Source organism: Rhinolophus ferrumequinum, chromosome 22, assembly GCF_004115265.2.
Source record: "Rhinolophus ferrumequinum isolate MPI-CBG mRhiFer1 chromosome 22, mRhiFer1_v1.p, whole genome shotgun sequence".
In the NCBI taxonomy this organism is placed as follows: domain Eukaryota; kingdom Metazoa; phylum Chordata; class Mammalia; order Chiroptera; family Rhinolophidae; genus Rhinolophus; species Rhinolophus ferrumequinum.
Genome location: NC_046305.1, coordinates 45,462,813 through 45,490,423, shown reverse-complemented (window position 1 = coordinate 45,490,423; position 27,611 = coordinate 45,462,813). Strand labels below are relative to the sequence as shown.

Genomic DNA, 27,611 nt, shown 5'->3' with positions numbered 1-27,611 from the left:
GGGAAACCCTCAGGTGCTATGATAGATTGGAGCTGAGAGTGGCAAATCCATTTCTGTCCTCCAAAAGCTCCTCCAAGAGCTCACAGTCTTAAGAAGGAAACGTGCAAACAAACAGTCATAGCCAGGTGTAATCATTTAAAAGTGGTAATTTTTTAAAGAGAAGAATCATTAGGACATAGGGAAAGTGGCCCCTCACAGTGGCTTAGGGGGTCAGGAGAGGCTTCAGCTTCTGGTGTGCTTCTGCTACTGCTTCAGCTGAGACTAAATGGGTGAATAGAGAGTTGGCTAGATCGTGAGTGGGGGAAAGAGTATTCCTGGCAGAGGGAAGGTAGGCAAAGGCTCTAGAATTGTGAGACTCCAACAGGAGTGAAGGGGGTCCAAGAAGTGCACGGTAGTTTGTGAGGACAAAGTGGGAAAGTGGCAAGGGATGAGTACTAGAGATTTAAGAAAGCAGGTATGAAGACCTTGCAAAAGCTTTTGGATTTTTACCCTTTATGGACGGGAATCTTGAAGAATTTTGAGCAGAAAGAGAGGCATGATCACGTTCAGAATAAAAGTTGTAGTGTGGAAATGGTGTAAGCTTGAGACTGGAGTTGGGAAGAGTTTTAATAGCCTGGGTAAGGTATAAGGACCTAAGCTGTGACAGTGGCAGTGGAGATAAAGAAAAGGTGTCAAATATAAAAGATATTTAGGAAGTAAAGTTAATAGGATTTGATGGCTTCTTCATAGTAGCAAAAGAGAAAAGTTTAAGATGACTGCCTGGTTTCAGGCTTGGGAGACTAGATACCATAAACACTGTTCTAAGTACCTGTGTGAGCAATAAGATAATATTTGAACATACTGACTGTGTTTTATAACTTTCTCCATGTACTATAATTGATGCTTTTCAAAGTACTTGAGTAATCTTTTTAAATAACCCGTTTTGTTTTTTAAAAATCTAATCTATCAGAAATACTAGTTTCTGTTAAAATTACAAAATTTTTGAGCTGGAAAGGATGATCCAGTGCAACACTTTCATTTTACATTTTAAGAAAACTGAGTCTAGATACCCTAAAAAAGATAAAATACTCCCTACAAGAAATGATACCAGGAATATGCACAAGATACCCACTGGGGGCAATAATTGGTACATTTAATTAAGATGTTTTTAAGTTGAGGGTATAAATTCAATATTCCAATTTTTGTTTTCTTTGCAACAGTAAAAAATTCAATTCAATTACGGTCTTTTCTTTTCTTTATTGAAAACCAAAATGCTACTCCTGGCATTAAATTAACTTAATTCACAATATTTTATTTACTTTGCACCCAGTCTTTCAAAACAATAGTGCCACCATAGAATTTTTCACTTTCATGTATTTCACCTGAAATTTATTTTTAATATATAACCATCCTATCCTTACAAGGACAAACATATTTGTGGAGAGACCTTTATTTAAAGACATTAAGAAAAGGTAAGACTGAGCAAAGCTTTGTTCCTCTTTAATAATTCATAAAATTCTATAACTAAGAAATAGGTTTAAAATGTTAGTTCCTTATCCATCAATCTGGCCTTAATTAATAAGATTCACGAACTGCCTTTATTCTAATTACATTGTCTCCACTAGATAGCCTGTCTCATGTCTATAATAAATCTATATATTTTCATTCAATTTTCTACTAAATGAAATAAGAAGAGTTTCTTCAGGTAAGAACTCCACTTAGCATTATTTCCTTTGGAAGGAACCATGCAGTAACAATAATCATTGCTTCTTTTGAGTAGAATCTTGGTAAGAATCTTAGATGTCCCTCAAGTGGTGCTCTTCTATTCCATAAAATTTGATGAGCCCTGATGATGTCCATTTTATGGTGATATATTGGTAACACAGCAATGCTACTCATGTTTTTCAAATCAGTCATCCTATAATAGTAAACAATCTAGATTTAGGACTTTTAAGACAAACCACAACATTCTAAAATTTCAGCAATGTGAATACAAATACCATTTCTCAGAGAGCAAACTAGCCAATTTGGGATCCTTTGTTTTCCAAATGCTAAGGATTTCTGCATGGTTGTGACTCAGTGTCCTCAGTTCTGTAAGCCTCCCTATGAGACGAGCAAAATGCTGTAGGTCTTCTGGGTGATAAATTTTTGAATATTTGTACAAAATTTGTAAAATTGGTTCTTGTAAATTTTCCACATGTTGTTTATTTTTAAGGCATGGACGATCTGAAAAACATTATCATATATATTTTAATGAATACTGGAAAGTGGTAGAACATAATGAATTAATGTAAAATAATACAGTTTTTAAATAATACAAATAGGAGCTATTTACTGAATCATTAATATATGCCAGATATTATGCCAAGTAACTTGCATCTATGCATTATCTTATTTTATCTTCATAATACTCTATGAAGAGTAGTTCTTGACTAGGCAGCACTCATTCATCTACTCATTATGCTGGAGAGATACAGCAGAGTGCATAATAGACAAAATTTCCTGCCCTCATTGAATTTATATTCTGGGTCTGGGAGGAGTAGGGGAGACAAGAGACATACACACATTTTTTAAAGTAAAAATATGACAGTGGTAAGTGTTATAGAGAAAAATAAATGGGGAAGGGGATAAGAATTTGGGGTGGAGGGTCAGTAGCTATTTTTAAAAGGGTGATCAAAAATAAATGATATTTAGCAGAGATCCACAATGGTAAAGGAGGGAGCCATGTAGCTAGTATCTAGGAAAAGGGCTTTCCAAGTAGAAGATTTGTCAAGTACAGTAGAACCTGTGACAGGAGCCTGCTTGAAATTTTCAAGGAACCATATGCATCTAAAGCAGTGTGGCTGTGGTGGTGTAAGCAAAAGGGATAGTAGTAGGCAATGATGGAAAGAACTTTGGCTTTAATCTGTGTAAGACAGGAGGCCATCGAAGGGTTAAGAGCAGAAGAATGACATGATCTGGCTTATGTTTTCAAAGAATCACTGGCTACTGTATAGCAAATAGAACCTAGGGATGCAAGGGTAGAAACAGGAAAGCGAGTTGGGTAGTAGTTCTCTTTAGGGTAGTAAGACAGAGACAGTAAAAAGTGGTTGAGTTCTTCATATATTTGAGACTTGAGCCAACAGGATTTGTTGCTTATTTGATACGGATATAAGAAAAAGAAGTTAAAGGGTGACTTCAAGAATTTTGGCTTAAGCAACTTAAAGGATGGACTTGCCATTTAGTAGAGTTGAGGAAGAATATAGGATGATCAGAGATCAGTTTACCTTTCTTTGGACACATTAAATTTGATATGCCTACTAGACAACAAAGCTGAAATCTTAAATAGGCTATTTAATGGAGTTTAGGGGAGGAGTCCAGGTTGGTATATAAATTTGGGAGTTATCAGCATTTAGGTGGCATTTAGATACATGAGATAGGATGAGGTTTCAAAGGAAGTGAGTTTAGAAGAAAAGAGAACTGAGCCCTAGGGCACTCTAACATTTATCAGTGTGGGAGTTGAGGAATTAACAAAGGAGATAGAAAGAGCAGGTAAAATCAAGAGAGTGTGATGCCCCGGAAATCAAGGCGGGGAGGGAAGCATGACTAGGAGGTCCTGATCAACTGAAGCCAAGTGATGAAGTGTTCTAAGAGAGAGGGAGCGATTGGCTCTGTCAAATATAGCTGATTTGTCAAGTAAGGTGAGGACTAAGAATTGACCACTGGAATCACAATGCGAAATTACTGAATATTTTGACAAGCAGAATGGAAAGAAGGGGACAAAATCTGAAGTATCGGGTTCAGGAGTGAATGGGAAGAGAGAAATAGAAATGGCGGCAGGAGTGTAGACAACTCTACAACGAAATTTTATTTTTCTGTACTGTAGAACAAAGAAACGGGAGAATAGCTAGAAGAGGGGTATGAGGTGAAGAAGGCCTTTTTTTAAGAGGTAAGAAATAACAGCATGTTTGTAAGCTGACGGGAATGCTCTTAAAGAGAAGGCAGTTTTGATGGAACAAAATTGGTACATTTGGCATCAATGAATAATATAATGACCACAAACTTCATGATATCATTGCCAAACTTAATCCATATTTTTACTGCTGAATGGTTTTTACCTGAAAAAAACACAGTTGTTGCTGCAAGCACAGCATATTCAGTGTCGGTAATATTAAGCTCACTCATTCTTCTGTAGAAGTAAAGCAGTGTGCTAATAAATTCTTCAGAAATACCTAAAAAATTAATATCAAATGTATTTTCATCAGAACATAGTGCAGAAACAAATGTATTTCCATTATCATTTCTTTCTCAAAGAAGTATAAGAAAATGAAACATTATATCTAACCAATTTTTTCCGTCTAATTAATGTTTTGTATTGGATGTTATTAATACATTACCAGTCAGCATAGTAGGACAGTCTCCATTGCCAAATGTTTCCATAGAATAAATAACACTTCCATTACCACTTTGATTGTGACAAGTCAGTGAATGATATGAATGATTTAATATTCTCATAGTAGTACCTAGTAAAAGGGAAAAATACAAATTCTGATTTTTTAAAAAACCATTCACACAGATAGTAAATGTAATCTTTCTAATCTCTGTTAGCCAGGAAATATTTCCAATGCAAGGTAGCTTTATAATTTTTATTACCAAAACATGAAGCTAGATTAGTAGTTCATATTTTATATAAAGAGTATAGATCCTCCAAAAATCTGTTTTCCATGATGCTATATAATAAAGAATGTCTTTCTTTAAAAGGAAAGCAAAAGCTAGGTCGATGAATTGGAAAACTGTAAACAGTTATTATAATGTTCTTATTCCTTCACTAACTAGTAAAATTAAAATATAATGAGAAAAAATAGCTCAATGTTATATAATTTGTTTCTAAATGTAATAGTACTTATGAACATTAAGACTGAGTTAATTGGCCTTTTTTACTTTCAGAAGCTGATGAAAGACATTTGTTCTGATTGTAAAGTTGGGCCCCATGAAGGAACATCACTTCAGTTCTTGATCCCTTCCATAATGCAGTCTGATCCTCATTGGTCAAATTTTCAAATCCTTTAAGAAAAGATCACATAATTGATTCCACATGGCAATATTTTGGAGCACTTTCATCAGAACTGGATAATAATACTTTCCTGTGGCAAGAGCAAGTTAAACATAGCTTAGCTTTGAAGAATTTATTTCTATAGTGAGTTATCTGTACATGTAAGTATAAATAAATAGCTAAGTTTCAGGCAGCAGTGGCTTGATTTTTTTGTAATGTATAGGGAATTTTGTTTGTTTCATGTTTTATCTAAAAAACAAAAGCAATTTATTTTCCAAAAGTAAAAATAAAATAAAACATACAACCAATCATATTGTCTTAAGTCTAAGTCTTTGAAGTCACTTGAATAATATTTTCAACTATTTCTGTTTTTACCCACCTGATTGATGAAAGCAGATAAAATAAACATGTTTTTGCATTTAGAAGCAGTTTGGGTGGTAAAATAGAGATTTAGGTTTTCTTAAAATGTCCCCTTCCTTTAAAACAACAAACTTTTTGAAAATTAAGTGTTACTTTTTTTCCAAAAGTAAAGTGATTACCTGGGAGTCCCTTGGTAAAATCCATTAACCCCTGTATATGTAGAACTATCTCTGAGAGTCTCAAAAAGCTCAGTTCAGGATTTGCATAGTCCTGCAGCTAACCAACAAAAAAGAAATAAGACTAATAAAAATTTTACTTTCTTTCAAATAAGTTTTTAAATTTTAAACTTTTATGTTTATGCTCTTATTTTCTAACATAATTATAAATTATTTCCTGCCAGTAATGTACACATACAAATGTCTTTGTTTCCTCTAATTGAATTTTATATTTTTGATGAGCAGCCACAATGTTATTAATGAGCTGATGTTCCTCTTGAGTCAGTTCCCTGCTCTCCTGAATCTATAAGAAAACATAGAAGGAAAACTATAATCCATACTTATTAAACAAGAGATCATAATTAAGGAAACAAAAACCTCATAAAAAGAGTCTCACCACTTTTCCAGATCTAGTGGTGGACGATACAAGCTTGTTATCTACTCCTTCCTCTTCCACTTTGATGTTAGAGTGAAAACTAGTCTGCTTCAAGTTCTTTCGAAGTCTCTTTGATTTGCATTGGATTTCTGTGAGCAAACCTGCGACATTACAAAACTCATATAAAGTGTTTTGAGTACAGCAAAGAACATGATTGAATTGGTGAAAATTGTCTTATGCTGTATACATATATGATCATAGACTTGTCTTTTTACAAAGAACATTTTTTGGCAAGCATGTACACAGCAATTAAATAAACTGCATTACTTGCTCCTTTTCGTTGCACAACACCTGTCTACTTAAAAGTACATAGTCATCCTAGACATAAATTAAATATTAATTTTGCATCTCCAAGTTACAAATTTAGACATTTTTATATAAGAGAAATTTCCACATTAATTTTATCTTGGAAGAAACATAGAATGTCAATTGGTACAGCAGTTGAACTATTTCATCTATGGGTTTTTATTCTTGATTAGCCAAGAGAATATCTTGTGATTTGTTTTTAAATGAGCTATGTCAATTTTTTCCTTACAAGACAAGACAATGGTGTTTTGTTATAGCAGCCCTAGTAGACTAAGACAGGAATAGAGTAAAGGATTCAGTCTGGTTGAACAGGATAACATTAACATCTACTCCAACTGGGGAATTTTAAATAAAAGGAATCCATCTGGTGAAGAACTTTGACTAGAGTTTGATTATAAGGAGTGTAGTATAAACAGAATATTGCATTGGTATTTATTGAATAAGTGTATAACTTAATAAAAATGGAAGATTATTATTATAGTAGTTGAAGGCATATTGAACTAAAAATAAACAATGGAGAAATGGCCATTGAACTAATTATACAAGTGTAAGAGAATACGAGTTTGCATAAGGCTAGGTTACCACGAAAAGAAAACATTCCTAATACTCTACTAAAGAAAAATGAAGTTTAAACTTACTGTGAGATTTTGAGACCTGGGGAATAGGAGGAATTGAGGAAATAATGCCAAAATCTTAGTACTACTACTGTGAGGATCAAATGATATCATGTAATTTATTAAGCTAAAAACACAGTGAACGTAGAAGGAACTCAAAAAACTTAGGTACTCTTACGTTGTCATTAGTGGGCTCTACATACCCACGTATCATGTAGGCTTTTAAAGATAGATATAAGACCAAAGCGGGGGAACTACTTATTTAGAATTCTGCTTTTATGTGAAAATACAAGGATTTCCAGTTAAGAAGAAAATACGATTATGGAAATAATTACCTACATTGGTAACTGACTATCCTAACTTAGCAGTTGCTATAGAAATAGCAGACAAATATGACTTCAAAATGACAATTTGAAGAATGTATTAAGTTCTCAGTAAGGTAAGAAAAACTAAAATCTCCCTCAAAAAAACAAAACAAAAACACAATGCCACTTACATTCTGCCAGCATTCCTACTGCCTTACACTTTTTCAGTCTGCACTCTTGACATTTTCTACGCATGTACATGTCCATTTCACAGTGACCACCATTCTTGCAACTATATACCGCGTTTCTGGTGATGCTACGTCGAAAAAACCCTAATAACAAAAAAAATTTTTAATTTTATTATTAGGTATTTTTTAGTTACTTGTTTTTATTAATATGTACCTTCAAGTAGAGTCATCAAGTTAACTAAATTTTTTCGATGTTTTTCCCTCAATAAGAAGATTTGATTTAATACACAAATCTGGATAATTATTTAAACCTCTCCTGTCTGATATATTCTGCTTCAAGATTGTGCCTTTCAATAATCACATCTGGAAATTAAACTAAATAGCTCCATGACGTTAAGACAACTCTATTTTACTATGGTTATAATATGTCACCTAAAAGCATATGTAAAACTATTTTGGGCAAGATATAAAGATTGCATGAAGCATCTCTCAAGGTTCCCTTGAAAGAATTTGTGCTTATGTAAAATAAAACTGTAAGGAAAACCTTTCTTTTTCTCTTCTCACATTTGTACCTCATCCCATAAAGGAATAGATATTCTTCCAAACTTACTCTTCTGTCTTTCTCCCTTTTTCAGCAAGTCCTCAGGTGAGAAAGTATTGCTCGTTTATTTGGTCTGAAATGTTAATGGGCCGTGTTTTGTGTGTATGTTTGTATATACAGGAGGGATGGGGGTTCTATGTTTTCTCTTTCACTTCCTAAATCCATGCATAGCAGTCCCTCTTCCCATTTCCTCTTTCGTTTTCCATCCCTATGCAATATTTCCTGCTGTCTTCCTCTTATCTCATTCCAAGCAGTGAAGTTGAGAAGCTTAGTCAATGCTCTTCCTTCTTAGCGGCCTGACATGGGTTCTTTTTCTGTAGATACATTTGAGAATGGGAGTTTCATGACTTAGATTCAACAGAGTAGAAAGCTCAGCTTAGGTTTCCAGAACTATGCCTCCTTCTTCAACCTGGTTTTAACGGCAAGGCCCTACATTTTGAGACTAGGCAAATACTGGCCCAGCTATTCTATTCATAAAGCTGATACTTCATTTCCCCTGGTCTTCATTTGGCTTTTCTTGGTGGGGGGATTGAGTTGAGATTCTAACAGTAAAACTTCATCTAAACTTCCAACACATATGTTTACCTAGTGCTATATTGGCTTAATCATTTCCAAGTTCTCTCCCAACATTGCATTTGTGAATAAAGGCAATGCAGAAGTGTTTCAAAAGCTCAAAAGGTCAAGGATGCTTTCACTCTGAAAATGCCATTGTCAATGCTGATCTTCAGTTGCTGACCTCTCATTTGTTTTCAAATATATTCCCCCCAAAAAATAGACTTAGAATCTCAGAAGTCATTTAATTTAAATTTCCTCCTAATGCATGAATTATATCAACCACATGAGATGTAATAGTTAACATTCAGATCTTTTTAGAAGTCATTGTCTATTCCAACATCAGATTCATCCAGGAACATGGAAAACTTCTGCCACATAAATTATTGAATTGTATATTTAAATGTAAAAGTCTTCATCGAAAACTGAAACAAAACTTTATTACATTCCATTTTCATGTCTTTGATCCCACAGATTGATCACCTTTAAACGTACTAGTGGCTTTCCCTGCTTTTATGTTTCACATTGTAAAAAATAAGAGTACTCATACATGCCTCAAATTTCATAACTCTTCAGTGCACATTTGGATTTCAATTTTGTTTTAACTTTATCCTTACCTTTGCAACCTTCACAAGTAAGTGCGTTATAATGATATCCTGATGCTTTATCACCACAAACTACACAGAATTCTTCCTGTCCCTTAATTCTCATGGAAGAAATAGTTAGTCTGGACCTTTTTATCCCATGGTATCCATCGTCAGCATCGTGGGCAACCACATTAGTGGATTTATTTAATTCATAGGAAGCGAGTCGACACTCTCCACCACTGAACTGTGGATCCAAACTGTAAGTGTTGAAATGACTTTGTAAAGATGGGGACTGGAGAGCTGCAGGAAACTGGACAGTAGAATACTGGCTATAAGGTGATTCTTGAAAATCAGTGTCGTGCAGCTGATGACTGATTTGTTCTGGCAAAATATCTAGTTTTTTAAATATAAAAAATGGTAAAAAGTCAGTTTCATATTGTTTTCAAATTTCAAAAATTTTTATGCTCAACAGTTTTAGTTCAACATATGCACTACATTCCCAGGACTCGCTGTTCAGCATGAGGGACAGACAGTAAGCTTTCATACCAGTCCAGTCTCTCTCCTTAGGGAGAAATGAATATTTCCCAGTTTGGAATGAAAGACAGTTTTCCCCACCTTCTGCATTTCCCTTGTTGTGGATACAACTGTTTTCAGTGCAATCAGGTCAGTAAAGAGATGAATTAATAAATTATCTCACCTCCCCCAAGAAAAATGAAACTAAAATATCATTTTACCAGTTACCTGGTGTTAAAGAGAAAAACCACAGGCCCAAAATGGAGTCACTCGTGCTAAAGCCCATGACATCAAACCCAGACTTAATACCTGACCTACATGCAGTTTCAACTGTCTTTAGGAATATAATCTTAATCAGTCTGTCTGGAATATTCTGGTCAGTACCAACGAGGTAATCTGTCACATGGGCCCTCTCCATCCTACCTCCCCAAAGGAAGCTGAGGCAATCTTTCAGATAAGACCGCACCTTTCCCTAAGGGACAATTCTTTCTATTCTTTTGCTAAGAACTTTCTTGTTCCATCTAGTTTCTGCCTATCAAAGCTTTCCATATTGTACAGCTTCTCAGAGCACCTCTCTACTTGCTAACTAGAATGGTGCCATATTCATGAATCCCTCCATTTGCTCTATTGAATTTTTGTTCTTTAACACTGGTTATTTCAAGCAAAAAACAATGTTTGAACTCCCCATTTAATATACCTTAACACTCTTCTTTGCCATTTGTGGACCTGATTTAAATACTATTAATGGTTTCTTTTTTGTTCTGTTGTCTAGCAATTCTAACTAGCAATTATCTGGGGATCAATTTACCTACAGGATTACTGTAAGGAAAATAAAATACAGTGTGCAAAAGCGTGTATAAAATACAAAATGATACTAAATTAATGAATATGTTATTTTTTTATTTATTATTTTATTATCAGAAACTCCCAAACACCAACTTACTTTCTGCTTTCAAGAGAATTACTAAATCTAAATGCATAAAACGGGCTCCAAAAGGACTCAGGAATACTTAGTTGCTCTATGTATGTAACTAGTAATATTTGTACTTTTCATGGTGGTGAGGTGCTGAATCACCAGGTGATGAGACTTACTCTTACTCTCAAAGTCTACTACCAAGATTAGTAACCAGTATAATTTTTATTAATTCACATAAACCATTTGCAATCTTAGAGTATCCAGTCTAATGCAAAGTGTTCAATAAATACCAATGACACCCTAATATAAGAAGAAAATTTATCAGTAAAAACAAGTCCTTCTTGGATGATTATCAAAAGACTGCAGAATACTGGCTAATGTTCCATTGGCACAGAAATCAGACTTCAAACTGTAAAAACTGCCTTTTAAATTAAATTTATATTATAACCTTAGCCTTTTGGGAGAACATTCCTATTGTGTCCTGCATTTGTTTTCTAGTTCTTTCCCTAAGATAAAAATCTTATAATAAACATTAAAATTTCAAGTATATTGAATAGCTTCTCTGATCTAAATTTACTAAGTTTCATGTGAACTAGCTCCTGCTAAGCCCCCAAAATAACTTCAATTTGCATGTTAATTCTATTTTTTTTAATTGGATACAACTTTAGACTTGTGCTTTTTACTTCTTTACATTTGATTCTGGCTTACATATTATTGATTTAAAATTTAATTATATTCTCTTGTAGGGAATAATTTAAAGTCTTTAGATCATTTGTTTGATTTTTTAAAAAAAAAAAAAACCTCTGTAACAATCATTCCCACAAAAAATGTTTTAATTAAATTTAATTAAAGCTGGCTCATATACAGTTTAGCAAATATAGCTCAGAGTATATTCAATATATTCAATATTTGCGTTCAATATACTTGAAATTTCAATTAAATTAAGTAATATTTTATTGACTATTATACTGTCATTGTTTTTGTTACCACAGTACTGCACTGGTTCAGCAAGGCAGTAGCCATCAGATGCAGCGACATAAGTATTTGCCATTCTCTGATCCAATTCTCACTTCTTCATTAATGAATGCTGAAACAGAACCTGAAAGAAACAAAAATTTTGTGGATTATTTGAAAGTACGATTATCAAATCAGTTTGATTTTATAAAAGTAACATACTGTTTTTGACAAATAAATAGTTTAACAGAATTTGTGCATATTTATACATTAACTGGGAAAATACTGATTTTTCATATCTCTATACACCAAATTATTTAATTCTGCCAATTTCATTATTGCTTAGCTCTTTACAAATCACTTAATAAATCTTGGTAATAATCATTGTGTTACTTGCAAGTGTACCGAGTTTTGGAGTTAGGCTTCATACACTGCTCTCGCACTTATTTATGGGTCATTTATTAAGTCTCCCTGAACCTTAGTTTCCTCTTTGTAGAAGAGAATAATTAAACCATCCTATAAAAATTGTTGGGAGAATTTAATTTATGTAAATTAAATAAATTAAAAAGCAGAGTTCTTGACTTAATAACTGATTCCTGTAACCTTTATTCAAGATCTCGGTGTTCTAAATTTAGATAAATTAGGAAGAAAATCATACTTGTTCATGAAGAAAAAGAGTAGGGAAAAAATGGCTTTCATACCACTTTTGTGTAATCTTCTAAGTCCTCTGTAAGTATTTATCTTTCATAGACCTGTGATATGCCAAAAATTATTAAAATGGTAATTTTGGGTCTGTTTGACTAATGAAAATAGTTTATTGATGACTGAAAAAGTGTTTTATTTTCTAATAGTAAAGCCTAAAAATCATAAGCTGTTATGAGGAAAAATTATTCAAAATCTAAGACAATCCCTTATGGGAAAAATATTTTTGTTATTTCCTAGGAACGAACTCCAAAAATAATGCATCTTTGAATAGACTTAAACAGGAAATCACAGTTTAAGGAATTGAAAGTTATTAGAAGAAAATAAAGGTCCCTCTAGAGTCCATCATATTTTACAGCTTTATCCTCTCTGTTAGAAGATAAAGACTGTTTTCACCTTTGAAAAGAAACAAAAAAGAAGAAAATGAGTTTTAAATCATGCCAAAAAATATACATGACAAATTTCTAAGGTAATTTCTGAGATTATATTGAAAAATCTTTTGTTTATTACTAAAATAAATATGTGATAGTTTCATGGCTAAGGTTTCTATATCCATGAAGATGATTCAAATAATAATCTCTCTGAAATTTGTCTCCTTTATCATGTCATAGGATCTAAGTTCCTTTAAAAGCACTTGAATCACCCACTCTTCTCTAACAGTATAGCAGCAGTCATATAGAATTGGATCAAACAGATGAAGCAAAAGCAGTACCCCCAAATAAGTACAATTTCAATATGAAGTTTTTCTTGAAAAATAAGGACAAAAATCAACAGGATCAGTCAGTATATACTTCTTTTTTTTACTATATTACAACAGATTAATTGGCTATAAATACAAAAAGAATTCTGAATGCTATTGGTTTTATTTGTGTGATACTTTTTAGCAATAGTCCTGTTTAGTTCTTTCCAAACTTCTCTTTTAAGTCCCAGTTAGATTCTAAAAAATTACTAATGAATGTGAAAACTTGAAGTTGCTATTCACCTTTCAAACTTCTGCGTTTCCCATAAGGCGACAGATAATATTAAGTATCTGCAGAAGAAAATTAAAAAGTGTTTGGTACTGCTTAGATATAGACTTTACTGAGTTAGAGTTTATTTGAGAAATAATATAGAACAAACCAGAGGTAACACATGAAAACTGGTAATATCCTTGCGAACACACACATAAGTATCTTATAATAGGCTTCATATCATAAATAACAATGTTTTAACACCAATTCTTTCCAATACTGATAAATAAATGCCTAAAAATATTTTCTAAAGCAGACCTGTTTTTATCAGTTTATGGACCAGTTATATTCCAGGGTATATATGGAACATATACGTAAATAAGCCTCTGATTTAAAAACACTATACCTTTTAAATTACGAAATATTTATCTCTTTTCTATGCTCATAGCAATAGTTGCATTATTTTCTACATAAAATTTTTCACTAATTAAATTTTTCTTCATACTTAAATGTTTAATAGAAGTATTATAATTTGGTATGCATAATAAAGAACTTTCAAATATATTCATAAAATTAGTTTAAAAACATTTAAGTAAATTATTAATAACATCGAGAGAGGTATGTAATCAAAAACTGTCTGTCCTGTTGAAGTAACGGGAAAAGTTACAATGGGCCTGGAATGATTCTGTTTTGTTATCTTTTCTAGTAAATATTTATTGAAAACAAAAATAACTTAGTTAAGAGAGGAGCTTTTATAAAGAGGATCAATTTAGCATGGGCAAAATCTATATATTTTTTTCTTTAGCAAATATAACTTTATAATACACTGTATTTTTCACAGATTATAATAGCTATTCTACTGAAAACGTGCTTAATTGCATAAACAAATTTGCATCTCCTCTACCTTAACCATAAATTGCTCTTAGTAAATCTTCATGTATCTAGAACTTTAACAGAAAAAAACATTGATTCCTGATAACTACATCTATATGTTAAACAATTTTAGTTTTTACATTTTCACTCTTTCAATACATGTTGTTTGAATCATGAATAATGCTTTGCTTAAAATTGATATAACTGCAAAGTTCATTGCTTCACAAGAAAAACATTTTAATGTTCATAGTAGCCTTTACTAAAAAAATGAATGATAGTGCTATGTGATACATAATTATAAAAAGGTTTTTCATGGTACGGCTTCTTTGAGCCAAAATTCTCTGAGCTTATTGGAACCATGGAAAATGAAAAGAATATATTTGAATAACAAGACAAATTAAGGCTTCTTCATTCCTTTATAAGGATCTAGCCTTTGACTATAGAATATAGGGAGATGGTAGAAGAGGGTAAAGGGGGTCAAATATATGGTGATGGAAGGAGAACTGACTCTAGGGGGTGAACACAATGCAATATACGACTATAGATGGTGTATTATAGAACAGTACACTTGAAACCTATGTAGTTTTGTTGACCATTGTTACCTCAATAAATTTTAATGAAAAAGAATACAGGGAAAATTTTACACTGTGAAGTCCTCACATACAGTTTTATTATACAGCTTTAATTGGGATGTAATTTATATAACATAAAATTCATTCTTTTAAAATGTAAAATTCAATGGTTTTTGGAATATCCTCAGTGTGCAACTATCACCACCATCTAATTCCAGAGCATTTTCATCACCCCAAAATGAAACCCCAAGCCCATCATTAGTCATTTCCCATTCCCTTTCCCCCTAATCACAGGCAACCACTAATCAACTTTCTGTTTCTATGGATTTGCCTATCCTAGACATTTCATATACATGGAATCATACAACTCTGTATACGGTTTTAAATGAAAAACGATTCAATTTATAGTATGTCAAGTAATTTTCACAGCTTAAGAAAAATAGAGAAAATATATGTTTAAAAATTCATGACTATGAAATTAATATTTTATATACTTCAGAAATGTAGAAATATATTTTGTGTCTATTTCCATAATCTGGAATAATTTTCATATTCCTTTTCACTGGAAGTATAATTCCCTGACTATACTGTACCTTTACCAGAATATACTTCAAGTTGCTTTGAATTTACAGTATAACCTATTGTTTAAAAAAACAATATATTTTATCAATAAATTCTTGATTTAAAAACAAGTTTTGTTTTTAAAATACGCATATAACAATGAACATCATTGTAAAATAACTTATTACATCAAATATCAAGTCCAACTACAGTCCAAAATTGCCTTTAAAAGAGAACCAAATTACTGTGTAATTTACTTAAGTAAGTTTCTTATTTTCAAAGCTTGTTATAGCTTCACTATCTTAGTCACAGCAATTGGCTTATTCACTTGGCAAAAATTAAATTAATGATAGTGGAAACTAACAATCTCAAAAACATTAAACTATAAGATGTTAATAAAATTAACATCTTACAGTTTAATAATAGTTTAAAGTAAATAATTTTAACAACTTTGCTGACAAAATTAACATTCATATTTAAATTAGACAACATAAAATTATAAAATTAGTTTAGGAAAGACAAAATACTCACAGTTAAATGATATTACTAGCGATTGTCTTTTTCCTCACAGAATGAATAGAGACAGATTCAGCAATGATTTTAACTTTCCAGCTGGAGCAAACTGTGCCTTTTCCTTGTTTATCACGGAATGGAGAAGGGCACTCAGCATAGGCTTAGGCTCCAGACACTCTGCAGAGCAATGCTTCAGCTCTATCTCAGAGACAGACTTCCCACACAATCCTCTCTTGGGTCAACACAAGGGCAGTTACAAGCTGACATAAATCAATAATAACCAGATCATCAGGCCTTGAGGCCTTTGGGACCTTCAGGTCACACTCTCCCAGAGCTCCTTATTGTTTACTTAATAAATGTTTTGTTTTCTTGATTGAATTTGACATTCTCCCATTTTGGTTACAAAACAGTGGGGCTCTACAAACTACTAAGTAATATATACAGGAAGGAAAAATACCCTCATTAACTCCGCTAATACAGGCGCTGTAATAATTCAACTTTGCATTCATTACCTACCAAAAAAACCAAAAATAATTTGCTAAAACAACTAGAAACATCAATAATAATTCATAGTTGGTACAATGTTAGATGTGTACAAGTCATCTAGTCCAACCCTCTCATTTTTGGGCCAAGAAAAAAATGCAATACAAATAGAAACTACTCCTTGTCCAAATTGTCATAGCTAATTAGTAGCAGAGATAAACTCAATGAAAATCCAAGCGGAAAAAAAAAGAGAGAAAAGAAAATCAAACAGCTGAACAGGATATATAAATAACTTCATTATAAATTTTTTTAACATCACGTACATAAACAAAGTCTGTTGGATACCAGGCTCATAGTCTTATCCCTTTAAGGCATTTCTAAGGAGGCAAGGTTATAAACATGTTCCACCACTAACCTCCTATTCTCCTGGTCCCACCTCCTCTGACCTGATGACTCATTTGGTTTTTTGTTTGTTTGTTTTATTAGTTTCAGGTGTACAAAACAATGTAATAGTTAGACATTTATACCCCTCACAAAGTGATAACCACCCTCCCCTAACCTACTACCCGTCTGACATCGTATATAGCTGTTACAGTTTCACTGACTCTATTCCTTATGCCGTACGCCACATCCTATAAATAAATAAATATATATTATATATATATTATATATATAATATATATTTGACATATATATATACATGTCAAAACAGTCTCAGAGATATAGAGAAAAAACTGAGGGTTGCTAGATGGGAGGAAGGTGGGGATGAGGGAGAAGGTGAGGGAGAAAGTACAATCGGTGACTCACGTGTTTTATCTGACTCTAGGCCCAGCTCTACTGTCAAATTAACAAGGCACAGCTTCTACACACCTCTACCTTCCGGGCATCTGATCTTTGTCCACATCCAGTTCCTACTACATCCAGAATTCACGACTACTACATTAGTGCTGAATTCTTCAAAGGTCCTCATCTACTACAGGGCAGAATTTATGGTGAAATCTGCAAGTCATGTCACATAGAATTTTGTTTACTTTTTAAAATAATAGGCCCTGTATGTATAAATTTTAATCAGTGAACTAAAGAACAGAAATCACAGGATTATAATTCTTTTATGTTGATTCTAAAATATTCCAAAGCCAGGCTCTAGATTATATCTTAAGAGAAGTGACCCTCTACTGGCAACTTTACATTGAAAAATAGTAAAGCAAACATATAGTACTTGATATTTTTTGAAAGCAATGCTTAAGTTCTAAATATTTATCAGGAACATTTGTTTCTTAAGAGAAGACATTTTTAAAAGAACTTTAGCCCTTTCATTATTAGTATACAAATATCAGGGACAGTTTATAAACTACTTTTACTATTAGGTAATTCCCAAGTTTAACCTCTACTGATAAACAGAATTATAAGTTTTTGTATTCAAATGAGCACTGATTCAAATTTTTCACTATGTCATATCATCTTGACCACTCATGCCCTCAATCCCACCCTGATTATAGCTGAGATATTACAATTCATTGGCAATCACCTTCCTTCTATAAAATCACAAAGAATAATGCATTCAGAACTTTATAGCTATAATTTTTTACATGTACTTCCCCAGTTTACAATAATACCTTTGATTTACTGTGACATTAGCATGCTACTCCTTCCAAGGTACTTAAAGATATGTGCAAATATATGTTAACATTTTAAAATAGGGAAAGCAGAACATATTTTAAAAGTTTTACATAGGCTACTGTCACCTGAGCATTCTATTTGTAATCACAGAGTTCACTGATATCCTTTAATAAGCATAAGTGGAGAAATCACTTGAGGTTTATTCTTTTCATACTGTCATTCAATACAGTTAGCCTATATAGATACATACCATTTAAAATAAATATTAACATTGTTAGATTATCAGTAACAAATAACCTAAAGAGTTACCGATCTAACCCACTTGTTTGTTGTACAGTTGAGAGGGTCGATAGGGAAGGTTTAGGCAATCAAAAGTGCCCGCCATGATGACCTTGACAAGGAGAGCTTTAATGATGTGAGAGGAAAACCAGATTACAGGGGACTGAAGAGTGGATGGGAGACGTGGTAGCAAAAAACACAACAGCTGGAAACATTTTCTATTCATTTGGCTAAAAGTTCATCTGTGAAGGGGAGCAGAGAAATGGGATGGTATCTCAACTGGGTTGTAAGGTTGTAAGATTTTGTTTTGTTGTTGTTTGCTCAGTTCCAAGTCCAGTTGCTATTCATGTGATGCAGGAATCAAACCAGCAACCTTGTTGTTAAGAGCTCGCGCTCTAACCAACTGAGCCATCTGGCCGCCCCACCAACAACTCAGCTCAAGTCGTCGTCTTCAATCTAGTTGCGGAGGGTGCAGCTCACTGGCCCATGTGGGAATCAAACTGGCAACACTGTTGTTCAGAGCTCGCGCTCTAACCAACTGAGCTAACTGGCTGCCCATGTTGTTGTTGTTTTAACATGAAGTGGTAAACTATGTTTGTCAGATGATGGGAATAATTATAGTGAAGAGGGGAGACTAACAATGCAGAGAGGCAAGGGAATGGACAAGAAGACGCTGAACAACCCATGCCCACGGGTTCTAGCTGGCTTGTGGGCTTCCCTTTCTGACCACCTGCTATGGACTTTGGACTTGCTTAGGCAGCCTCCACAGTTGCATCAACTAATTCCTTGTAATAAATCCCTTAAAGGCCCTGGTTCTGCTTCTCTGATTGAATCCTGACATATAATTTGATCCTCAGAAAGTCCCTGAAAAGGCAATAAAGTTATGCATTCGTTTCCAAGGAATGAGAGAGGAGGTACACTTGACCTGGGGAGTTAGGTGAAGACTTGTGGAGTGAGATTTCACTTAAACTGAGTCTTAAAGTATGTTGACATACAAACGTCCAAACCTGTAGAAAATTTTTATAAGGTTTTGTTTGAGCCAAACTGATGACAGTGCCAGGAAGTGAGATCTTTAATGCTCCAGAGAATGACAGTTTGCAGTGTCTTTTATGCACTTGGAATTGAGGGAATTTATGGAAGTTTCCATGAAGGTGGGAGAAAGCAAGGCGGGGACTGGATTACAGGATAGTTAACAAGATTAGTGCTCTCTTGAATGTATGCTTTTGAGAGGTCTGGAAAAGTTAATTACTTCTGGCATTTCAAAGGTGTGTTAACCTAGATTCACCAGAACAATGGTCAGAGCTGGCTTAAAATTCTTTCACAAAAGAAGATATAGGCCTGGGGCATGACTAGCCACCATGACCTGCCCAGTTAGGAATTTAGGATCAGGTCACCCTGTGAGGTTACTTTTGGATAGCTTTATTACAACACCCCCATTTTCTTCCACAAGAATTATTGAAAGTTAGTAAGGCAAAGCAGGGGCGGAAGCTGTGGTGAGCTAGCGAACCAGCTCACTGGAAAAAAAAAAAAAAGAAAAACTTGATTTGAAACATTTGATCATTTCCTTGGTGTATATATTCTCACCATGGCCAATTTCAAGCTACCAACTTAATGTCACAGAACAGAATTAGAAAGAGAGGCACACAATTGGCTTTCATAATTTAGTAGGAATCCACACCACTAAGTAGAAGGTATAGGGAGGGGGAACAGCATATACAATGGGGAAAGTAAATACCAAACTTCTTTCTTCTACAATACACTTGATCATAAAGAGAAGATCTAGTGGACACCCTTCCCCACCCAGTTGTCACTGTAGTAAAAGAACACAGCTCAGAAGCATGACAGTAGTTTTCGGCAGCATGCCAACAATCAGCACCATAATGATTATTTCAACTAAGAAATTTCTAGATGTTGTCCTATAGAAGCCATTGTCCTATTATGTAATTTTCCTGAGCTCAATTACAAGTAAATGCAAAAATGTGATTCAAACTCTAGGCAGTCCAGAGAGAATGTTCTTTCCACTGTAGGATGCTGCCTTAGTGCCATATCCTGGTATAATAAAAACTTAACCAGGAGACTACAACATGTAACACCTGGAAAATCTTTACACACCTCCATTAGTCTGTAATCAAATTTTTTAGTGTATTTGTGGTAAGATGGAAATGTCCACTTGGTTTTGCAGTAATTAAAAAGCCAGTTTCTAACCCACATATCTATGGCTAATTGATTTTTGACAAGTGTGTCAATACCATTCAATGGAGGAAAGAATAATCTCTTCAACAATTATTGCTGAGACAACTAGATATCCTCCTGCAAAACTAAGAAGATGGACCCTTATCTCACACCATATGAAAAAATTAACTCAAAATGGCTCAATGACCTAAACATAGGCATGAACACAACAAAACTCTTGCAAGAAAACATAGGGGTAAATTGTTTTTTTTTTTCTTTTTTCCCCTTCTTCCACCTGCCCTCCCCCACTCCAGTTCAAGCCATTGTTTCTCAGTCTAATTGTGTAGAGGTAAAATCTTATGATCTTGGATTTGGGAATGGTTTCTGAGATGTGACACCTAAAGTCAGAGTAACAAAAGAATATATTAATACATAAATTGAACTTTGTAAAAATTAAACACTTTTGTGCATCAAAGAACATTACCAAGGGGCTGGCCCGGTGGCTCAGGTGGTTGGAGCTCCATCCTCCTAACTCCAAAGGCTGCCGGTTCGATTATCACATGGGCCAGTGGGCTCTCAACCACAAGGTTGCCCGTTCAACTCCCGCAAGGGATGGTGGGCTGCGCCCCCTGCAACTAGCAATGGCAACTGGACCTGTAGCTGAGCTGCGCCCTCCACAACTAAGACTGAAAGGACAACAACTTGAAGCTGAACGGCACCCTCCACAATTAAGATTGAAAGGATAACAATTTGACTTGGAAAACAGGCCTGGAAGTACACACTGTTCCCCAATAAAGTCCTGTTCCCCTTCCCCAATAAAATCCTTAAGAAAAAAAAAAAAAGAACATTACCAAGAAGGTGAAAAGAAAATCTACAGAATGGCAGGAAATATTTGCATGTCATATATCTGATGATCATCTCTTATTCAGAATATATAAAGAACTCTTACAACTCAGCAACAAAAAGACAAAACATCTGATTAAAACAATGGTCAAAGGACTTCAACAGACATTTCTCTAGAGAATATAGACAAATGGGCAACAAACACATGAAAAGATGCTAGACATCCATGGGCACTTGGAAATGCAAACCCATAATGAGGTACGAGTTCACACCCCTTAGAATAGCTATAATCCAAATATATACGTGTGTGTGTGGTGTGGTGTGGTGTGTTTGGGGTGTGTGTGTGTGTGTGTGTGTGTGTGTGTGTGTTGGCAAGCATGTAGAGAAATTAGAACCCTCCCACATTGCTGATGGGAAGTAAAATAGTTTAGTATTATGGAAAATCATTTGGTGATTCCTCAAAAAGTTAAACGTAGAATTACTATATGACCAAGCAATTCTACTCCTACTAAGTACATACCCAAAATAATTGAAAAACAGGTACTCAAACAAATACATATCCATAGCAGCACTATTCACTTTAGGCAAAAGATGGAAACAATGTCAATGTCCATCAATAGATGAATGGATAAACAAATTGTGGTATAAACATACAATGAAATATTATTAAACCATAAAAAGAAAAGAAGTACGGATACATGCTACAAGGTGGATGAACGTCAAAAACATTGTTAAGCAAAAGAGGGTAGACACAAAAGGTCACATATTGTATGATTCTATTTATATGAAATATCCAGAATAGGTAAATCTACAGAGACAGAACACACATTGGTGGTTGCCTCGAGCTGGGGTAGGGTATGTGGGAAGTAATAGCTTAAGGGATATGGGCTTTCCTTTCAACATGATGAAAATGTTTTGGAACTAGATAGAGGTGGTAGTTATACAACACTGTGAATGTACTAAATACCATTGAAATGCTACCTTTAAAATGGTTGATTTTACGAATCTCAGCTCATTTTAAAAACAAGAAAAGCCAGTCTCTATAGTTGGAGTTCATATTAAGCAACCGAAAAAGTATCTCCTAAAGTTGTACTGATTTTCGTTTTATGTTAGGATCAAGTGAATTCCATTTTGTGTTTTGGAGCTGTTTTACTGAATTTGAAAACTAAACAAGATGTAGCTTTCCATCCTAAACAAAACAGTAAGAAATAAAGTTGCAAGATAGAGAGTTTAGTTGTTGTTTTTTCTCAAGTATTTTAAAACATTTTTGAGGTTTTTAATAGTAAAAGGAAATCATATTTGGTACAGCTGGATCATTTCCACATAATTGGCTTTTCATTCTTGATCTGGTTTCGAACTGTTTACTCCATTTTAGTAATTAACCATTATCAGCTTCATTAATGAAACAGAAACCACCTCCTCTAATCATTTATAAAACACTTGTCAAACAAAATTTAAACAAAAATAGGATCTGGGCAAAGTAAAGTTCTTTAAAAGCCACTGCAACTAATTCTAGGAGTACCCTAGTTATTTTGTTGTTGTTTTCCATTTATTATGAAGGAATCCTGAAGACCAAGAGCATTTCTCTTGGCAGAGTTATCTGAATTCTTTTATACAAGAGTTATTATTTTAACAATACTTTTATCCACTGATGTGAAAAACAGAATTATCAGCCACTTATTTGTCTATAAATTACAAAATTGAATTCCTACGTAATCAAACCACCTTTAAAGGCGTTATTTTCCAGTCCACTTAATTTGTAGCTGACTGCGTGAAAAAGAGTGTGGGAGGTAGTGTAAGATCTATTTCTTAGTTTAAGATATACTTATGAGATTGCACAAGCAAAACTATTAGTTTGTGTTTCCACAAACAAATTTAGATTTAAATTTTCAATTCTAAAAGATTGTTCTACTGGGATTTAATGAAAATGCCACAAAGTTTTAAGTGATTTGTATGAAAATATGCTCCGCTCTTGTAATACTTTCGCTCCAAGGCTTCATATTTTATAGAGTTGAGAACATTACTAATTTAGAGAAGATAATGATGAGATACAAGCTTTATATACACAAATGATGCTAATGACTGATCATCTATTGAGCGTGTTCTTTGAGCTTCTTTTCTAGTTCATCATTGTACTTTGCTGGCTAAAGGAGTCAATCGGTAGGTGTGGAGCAGGAAAAGGCTCATAGGCTGATTCAATCCACGATCTTTTACTCATTACTCTGCAGTTAGACTCTTGGTCTGCAGCTGTCTTCTTCACTTTTGTGTTCCCAGGGCCCATCACAGGTCCGACCTCAGAATAGACACTCAGTAAATATTTCATTAACGAATGAATGAAGAATGAATGGCTGCTATGCTCACCAACTGAGCTAACTATCCAGAGATTAAAAATAAAGATGTAGGGCCGGCCAGGTGGCTCAGGCGGTTAGAACTCCGTGCTTCTAACTCCGAAGGCTGCCAGTTTGATTCCCACATGGGCCAGTGGGCTCTCAACCACAAGGATGCCAGTTCAATTCCTCGAGTCCCGCAAGGGATGGTGGGCTGCGCCCCCTGCAACTAGCAACAGCAACTGGACCTGGAGCTGAGCTGCGCGCTCCACAACTAAGATTGAAAGGACAACAACTTGACTTGGAAAAAAGTCCTGGAAGTATACACTGTTCCCCAATAAAGTCCTGTTCCCCTTCCCCAATTAAAAAAAAAAAAGGTGGGGGGTGGGAGATGAGGGTAAGGGGGATCAAATATATGGTGATGGAAGGAGAACTGACTCTGGGTGGTGAACACACAATGGGATTTATAGATGATGTAATACAGAATTGTACACCTGAAATCTATGTAATTTTACTAACAATTGTCACCCCAATAAATTAAAAAAATATATAAAACAAAGATGTAATAAAGTAATGCCTCTGGCATTCAAGAAAACCAGAATACTTACTTAAGGAGTTCATTATCTTACACCTGCTGTTTTAAATTCAAGAATTATTTATTCTCATTTCACAGGAGGAAAACTGAGCATTAGTAGTTGACACTTTGTTTATACATCTCTTAGTGCTTTTTATCTCCCTGGGCTACAATCGTTTTCATTCATGTTTATCTAATGAATTAATCATGTATACCTTATAAGCAGAGATCATGTTCATTTTTATTTCCATGGTGCTTAATAAACTAATTTGCATATAAGAAATACTTAATAAATTCTTGTTGAACCCCCAAATTGATACTTTTTCTAAAACATTTTCCTCTTCATTCTTATGTTGTTTCTAGTACATTAATGTAGCACAGACCTTTCAGAATACAGAAATCTGTAGATAATTGCAGGGATATTGCTACCTATTTATAATTTATACTTAATAGATTTTTGAAATCTTACTGATTAGCACTGGTTTATAAAGAAACAACTTCACAAGCTTATGGCTTCTAATTAACCTTAAATAACATTTTATGAAGTTTCTTCATACAGCTTTTGCAGAATATTACACATTTTTTAAAATCATATTGATAAGATAACCAATGAGGAAATTAAATCTTATAACAATCTCCATTTCAAGGGCAAGAAAATTTTCCAAAGTGTTTTGATTACAAATTTTCTATCTAGAGAATTTAGAAAATATTACTGCCCAATATTTTCTATAATATCAGTGAAAATCTGTAGAGAAAAATATTACTTTGTCTCCGAAATGACAAAGGTCTGGGAGCCACCTGTTACGGGTCCTTATTCTAAGGGGGGGGAAAAAATCATCTGTTTTAAATAGCCAGGTAAATCTCCTTTGTATGAATGAAAGAAATGAACAGTATCACGGAGAATTTAGGAGTCACAATTTATGACACTCTTTACCTGGAAATTTCACTGTTGGTTTTAGACCGTCTGATATTTTATATAAATGCATCTTAAAATATAGAATTAAATACTCTAAGACTTATTTTATTATACTTCCCCCTTTCCTTACTCAATATTATGTTTGGCATAATATTTTAGAAATGCACATGATTTGTGCATAATCTTTTTGTCATTACCAGTCTGTTTTGTGTAATGGGGCACTGACAGATCAGCTCAGGCTCTAACTGTAGGATAAAAAATTATTTACATTTTTGATGTAGTGTTTATGACTAGTTGGCACTTCTCTTTAATTAATGCCAGAGTTAGAATGAGTATTTTTAAAGTTATCTATGGAAGAGGATAGTTGCTCTTTCTTGTTTTTTTGCTGCTCTTCTGAGTCCTGCCGGAATGAACTGTATCATTTTGACAATATGCAGAAGTGGTGCTAATAGTTATTAAAAGCATGAAAACATTAACCTTTAGCAACCCCATTTTTCACTTGGCACCCATGTTTAAGTATTTTATCAAACTGTAGTTAAACACTGAAAATTAGAGTGAACAACTGATCTATTTCTCTTCAGCCTCAAAAGAGCCAATGTGATAGAGGAGGAAGACACAGTGTAAATAGTTGTTTCAGTGAAAATTAATGTAATTCTAATCACTGATGGCTGGTGGAACTAAAGTGTCAGAGAGGGAATGGTTCTAGAAACATTCACTACAATGATCATTTAATCTTCAGAATTTCAAGATTATAAAATTGATAGTATCGAGACTTGAGTATTAAAGATTACATGAGAACTCTAAATGAAAGAATTTTCAGACTAGAATATTTTAGATAGCAGCCCTTCTAATCACTAATTAAGTTCAATTTACAGCCATTCGCAGCACACCTTAGTGGGAGGTTCTCGACAAATATTAATGAATACCCCAAACCTCTTGCCACCTGACTATAAACTAAGCACTTCACTGACTACTAGAGGAATGCAAAGATAAATACAACATAGTTCTTTTTCAGATGGGGAATAGGATGTGTTTGTGAGTCATTGCTACAAGGGGAGAATGTGACAAGTGCTATGAAAACAAAGAATTATGAGAACATAGTAAGGGAAGAAATACATAATTAGCATAGCCCACGATAAGCATTTGTAGATGACATTTATCATTCTTTCTAGCCACCCGGTATCTGCAACTTTACGCTGTTTATAAAAGTCCCTCTTTATGATTCTTAGTAAGGCATTGCCCAACTTCCACCCTGGAAACTGAAAGTGCCTTTCCATCATCCCTTGCAGCTAAAACAAAGGCCCATGAATTAGGCTCAGCTGATCAGCCATTAGCCCCACGCCAACTCTGCTCAATAGCAAAGACTGCACAGAATTCTCTCTGTGGTAGTGGCTACAATTGCCAATAAAGTTCTGGAGCAACTGCAGCAGAGGTATTTGAACACTGTTCGCAGAGCAAGCGGAAGCATCTAGTGATAAGGACAGTTGTTGCAATGTGCTCACTGGACAAGTTCTACAACAGGATTTTGAACATTGTTCCTGGTTGCACAGCTCTGAACCTGATTCTCCAGTCTTCCTAATGATTCTCCGGCAAACCAAGGTCCTTAAAATAAATGATTCTCCATTCAAACCACCCAGAATTTGTTTTGATAGCTACCAACTAAGAACCTTGTTGGACACAGCACAGCACTTAATGAATAGTAGTCAGCTTTTCTTCTGTCATATTTCCACCTGCCGCCTCAGCCCAGGATATTAAGCAGGACACTCTATCACATATAATGTAGTTGCAGCAATGATCCCCAAGTCCGGCTAACCATCAAAATCAAATAGAGGAGCTTTCAAATTCAAGCTGATGGAATTTGGACAGGAGGACCAGAGGACATCATTCATTCTCTACAATATTTATTCATATTACTACTATTTGTCAGGCACTCTGCAGGTGCTAAAGATCAATGGTAGCAAAAACAAACTATCTTTTTTCTCATGGAGATTACCGTCTTGTCGGGAAACAGAAAGTAATCTCCTAATCATCTTCATAATGATGAACACATCATTATAAATGAAATAAATGTTTGAAAGAATGCAATTTTATGACAATACATAACAGAGGAAACCCAACCCAAACTGAGAGGTCTCCAAAGCCTTCCCTGATGAAGGATGGTTTGAGTTGAGATCTGAAGGATGAGAGACATTTGATTTAGGCCTTGAAGGATCTCAGACAAAGATGCAAGAATGAAAGTATCAGATCAGTAATCAGATGTGATGCCTCATATCCTAAGATATGAAAAAGTTGAAGACCAAGAGGGAGCAGCCACCTCTCTTTTTATGTTTCTTTTTTATTATTATTATTGCGATATAATTGACATACAACACTATGTCAGTTTCAGATGTACAGCATAATGATTCAATACAGGTATACATTGCAAAATGATCACCACAATAATCCGGTCAACATCCCTCACCACATAGTTACAATTTTTTTTCTTATGATGAGAACCCTCGAGATCTACTCTCCTAGCAACATTCAAATATATAATACAGTACAATTAACTATAGTCATCATGCTGTACAGTACATCCCCAGGACTCATTTTATAACTGAAAATTTGTACCCTTTCACCCATTCCTCCCCACCTCTGGTAACCACCAATCTACTCTCTGTTTTTATGG

The 27,611-nt window shown here is 34.3% G+C and overlaps 1 protein-coding gene across 1 annotated transcript; it reads right to left on the bottom strand.

Annotated features, from left to right (window-relative positions):
• Positions 1–1,493: 1,493 nt before the first annotated feature.
• LOC117014917 (bile acid receptor-like) lies at positions 1,494–15,838 on the bottom strand. Its single transcript, XM_033093212.1, has 11 exons — positions 15,748–15,838; positions 11,592–11,703; positions 9,206–9,568; positions 7,439–7,579; positions 5,984–6,123; positions 5,786–5,890; positions 5,551–5,647; positions 4,900–5,022; positions 4,356–4,481; positions 4,077–4,190; positions 1,494–2,205 (listed from the first exon to the last, which is right to left on the bottom strand). The coding sequence occupies exons 2-11, from the start codon at positions 11,653–11,655 to the stop codon at positions 1,958–1,960; spliced, it is 1,521 nt and encodes a 506-aa protein (XP_032949103.1). The 5' UTR covers positions 11,656–11,703; positions 15,748–15,838; the 3' UTR covers positions 1,494–1,957.
• Positions 15,839–27,611: the final 11,773 nt, after the last annotated feature.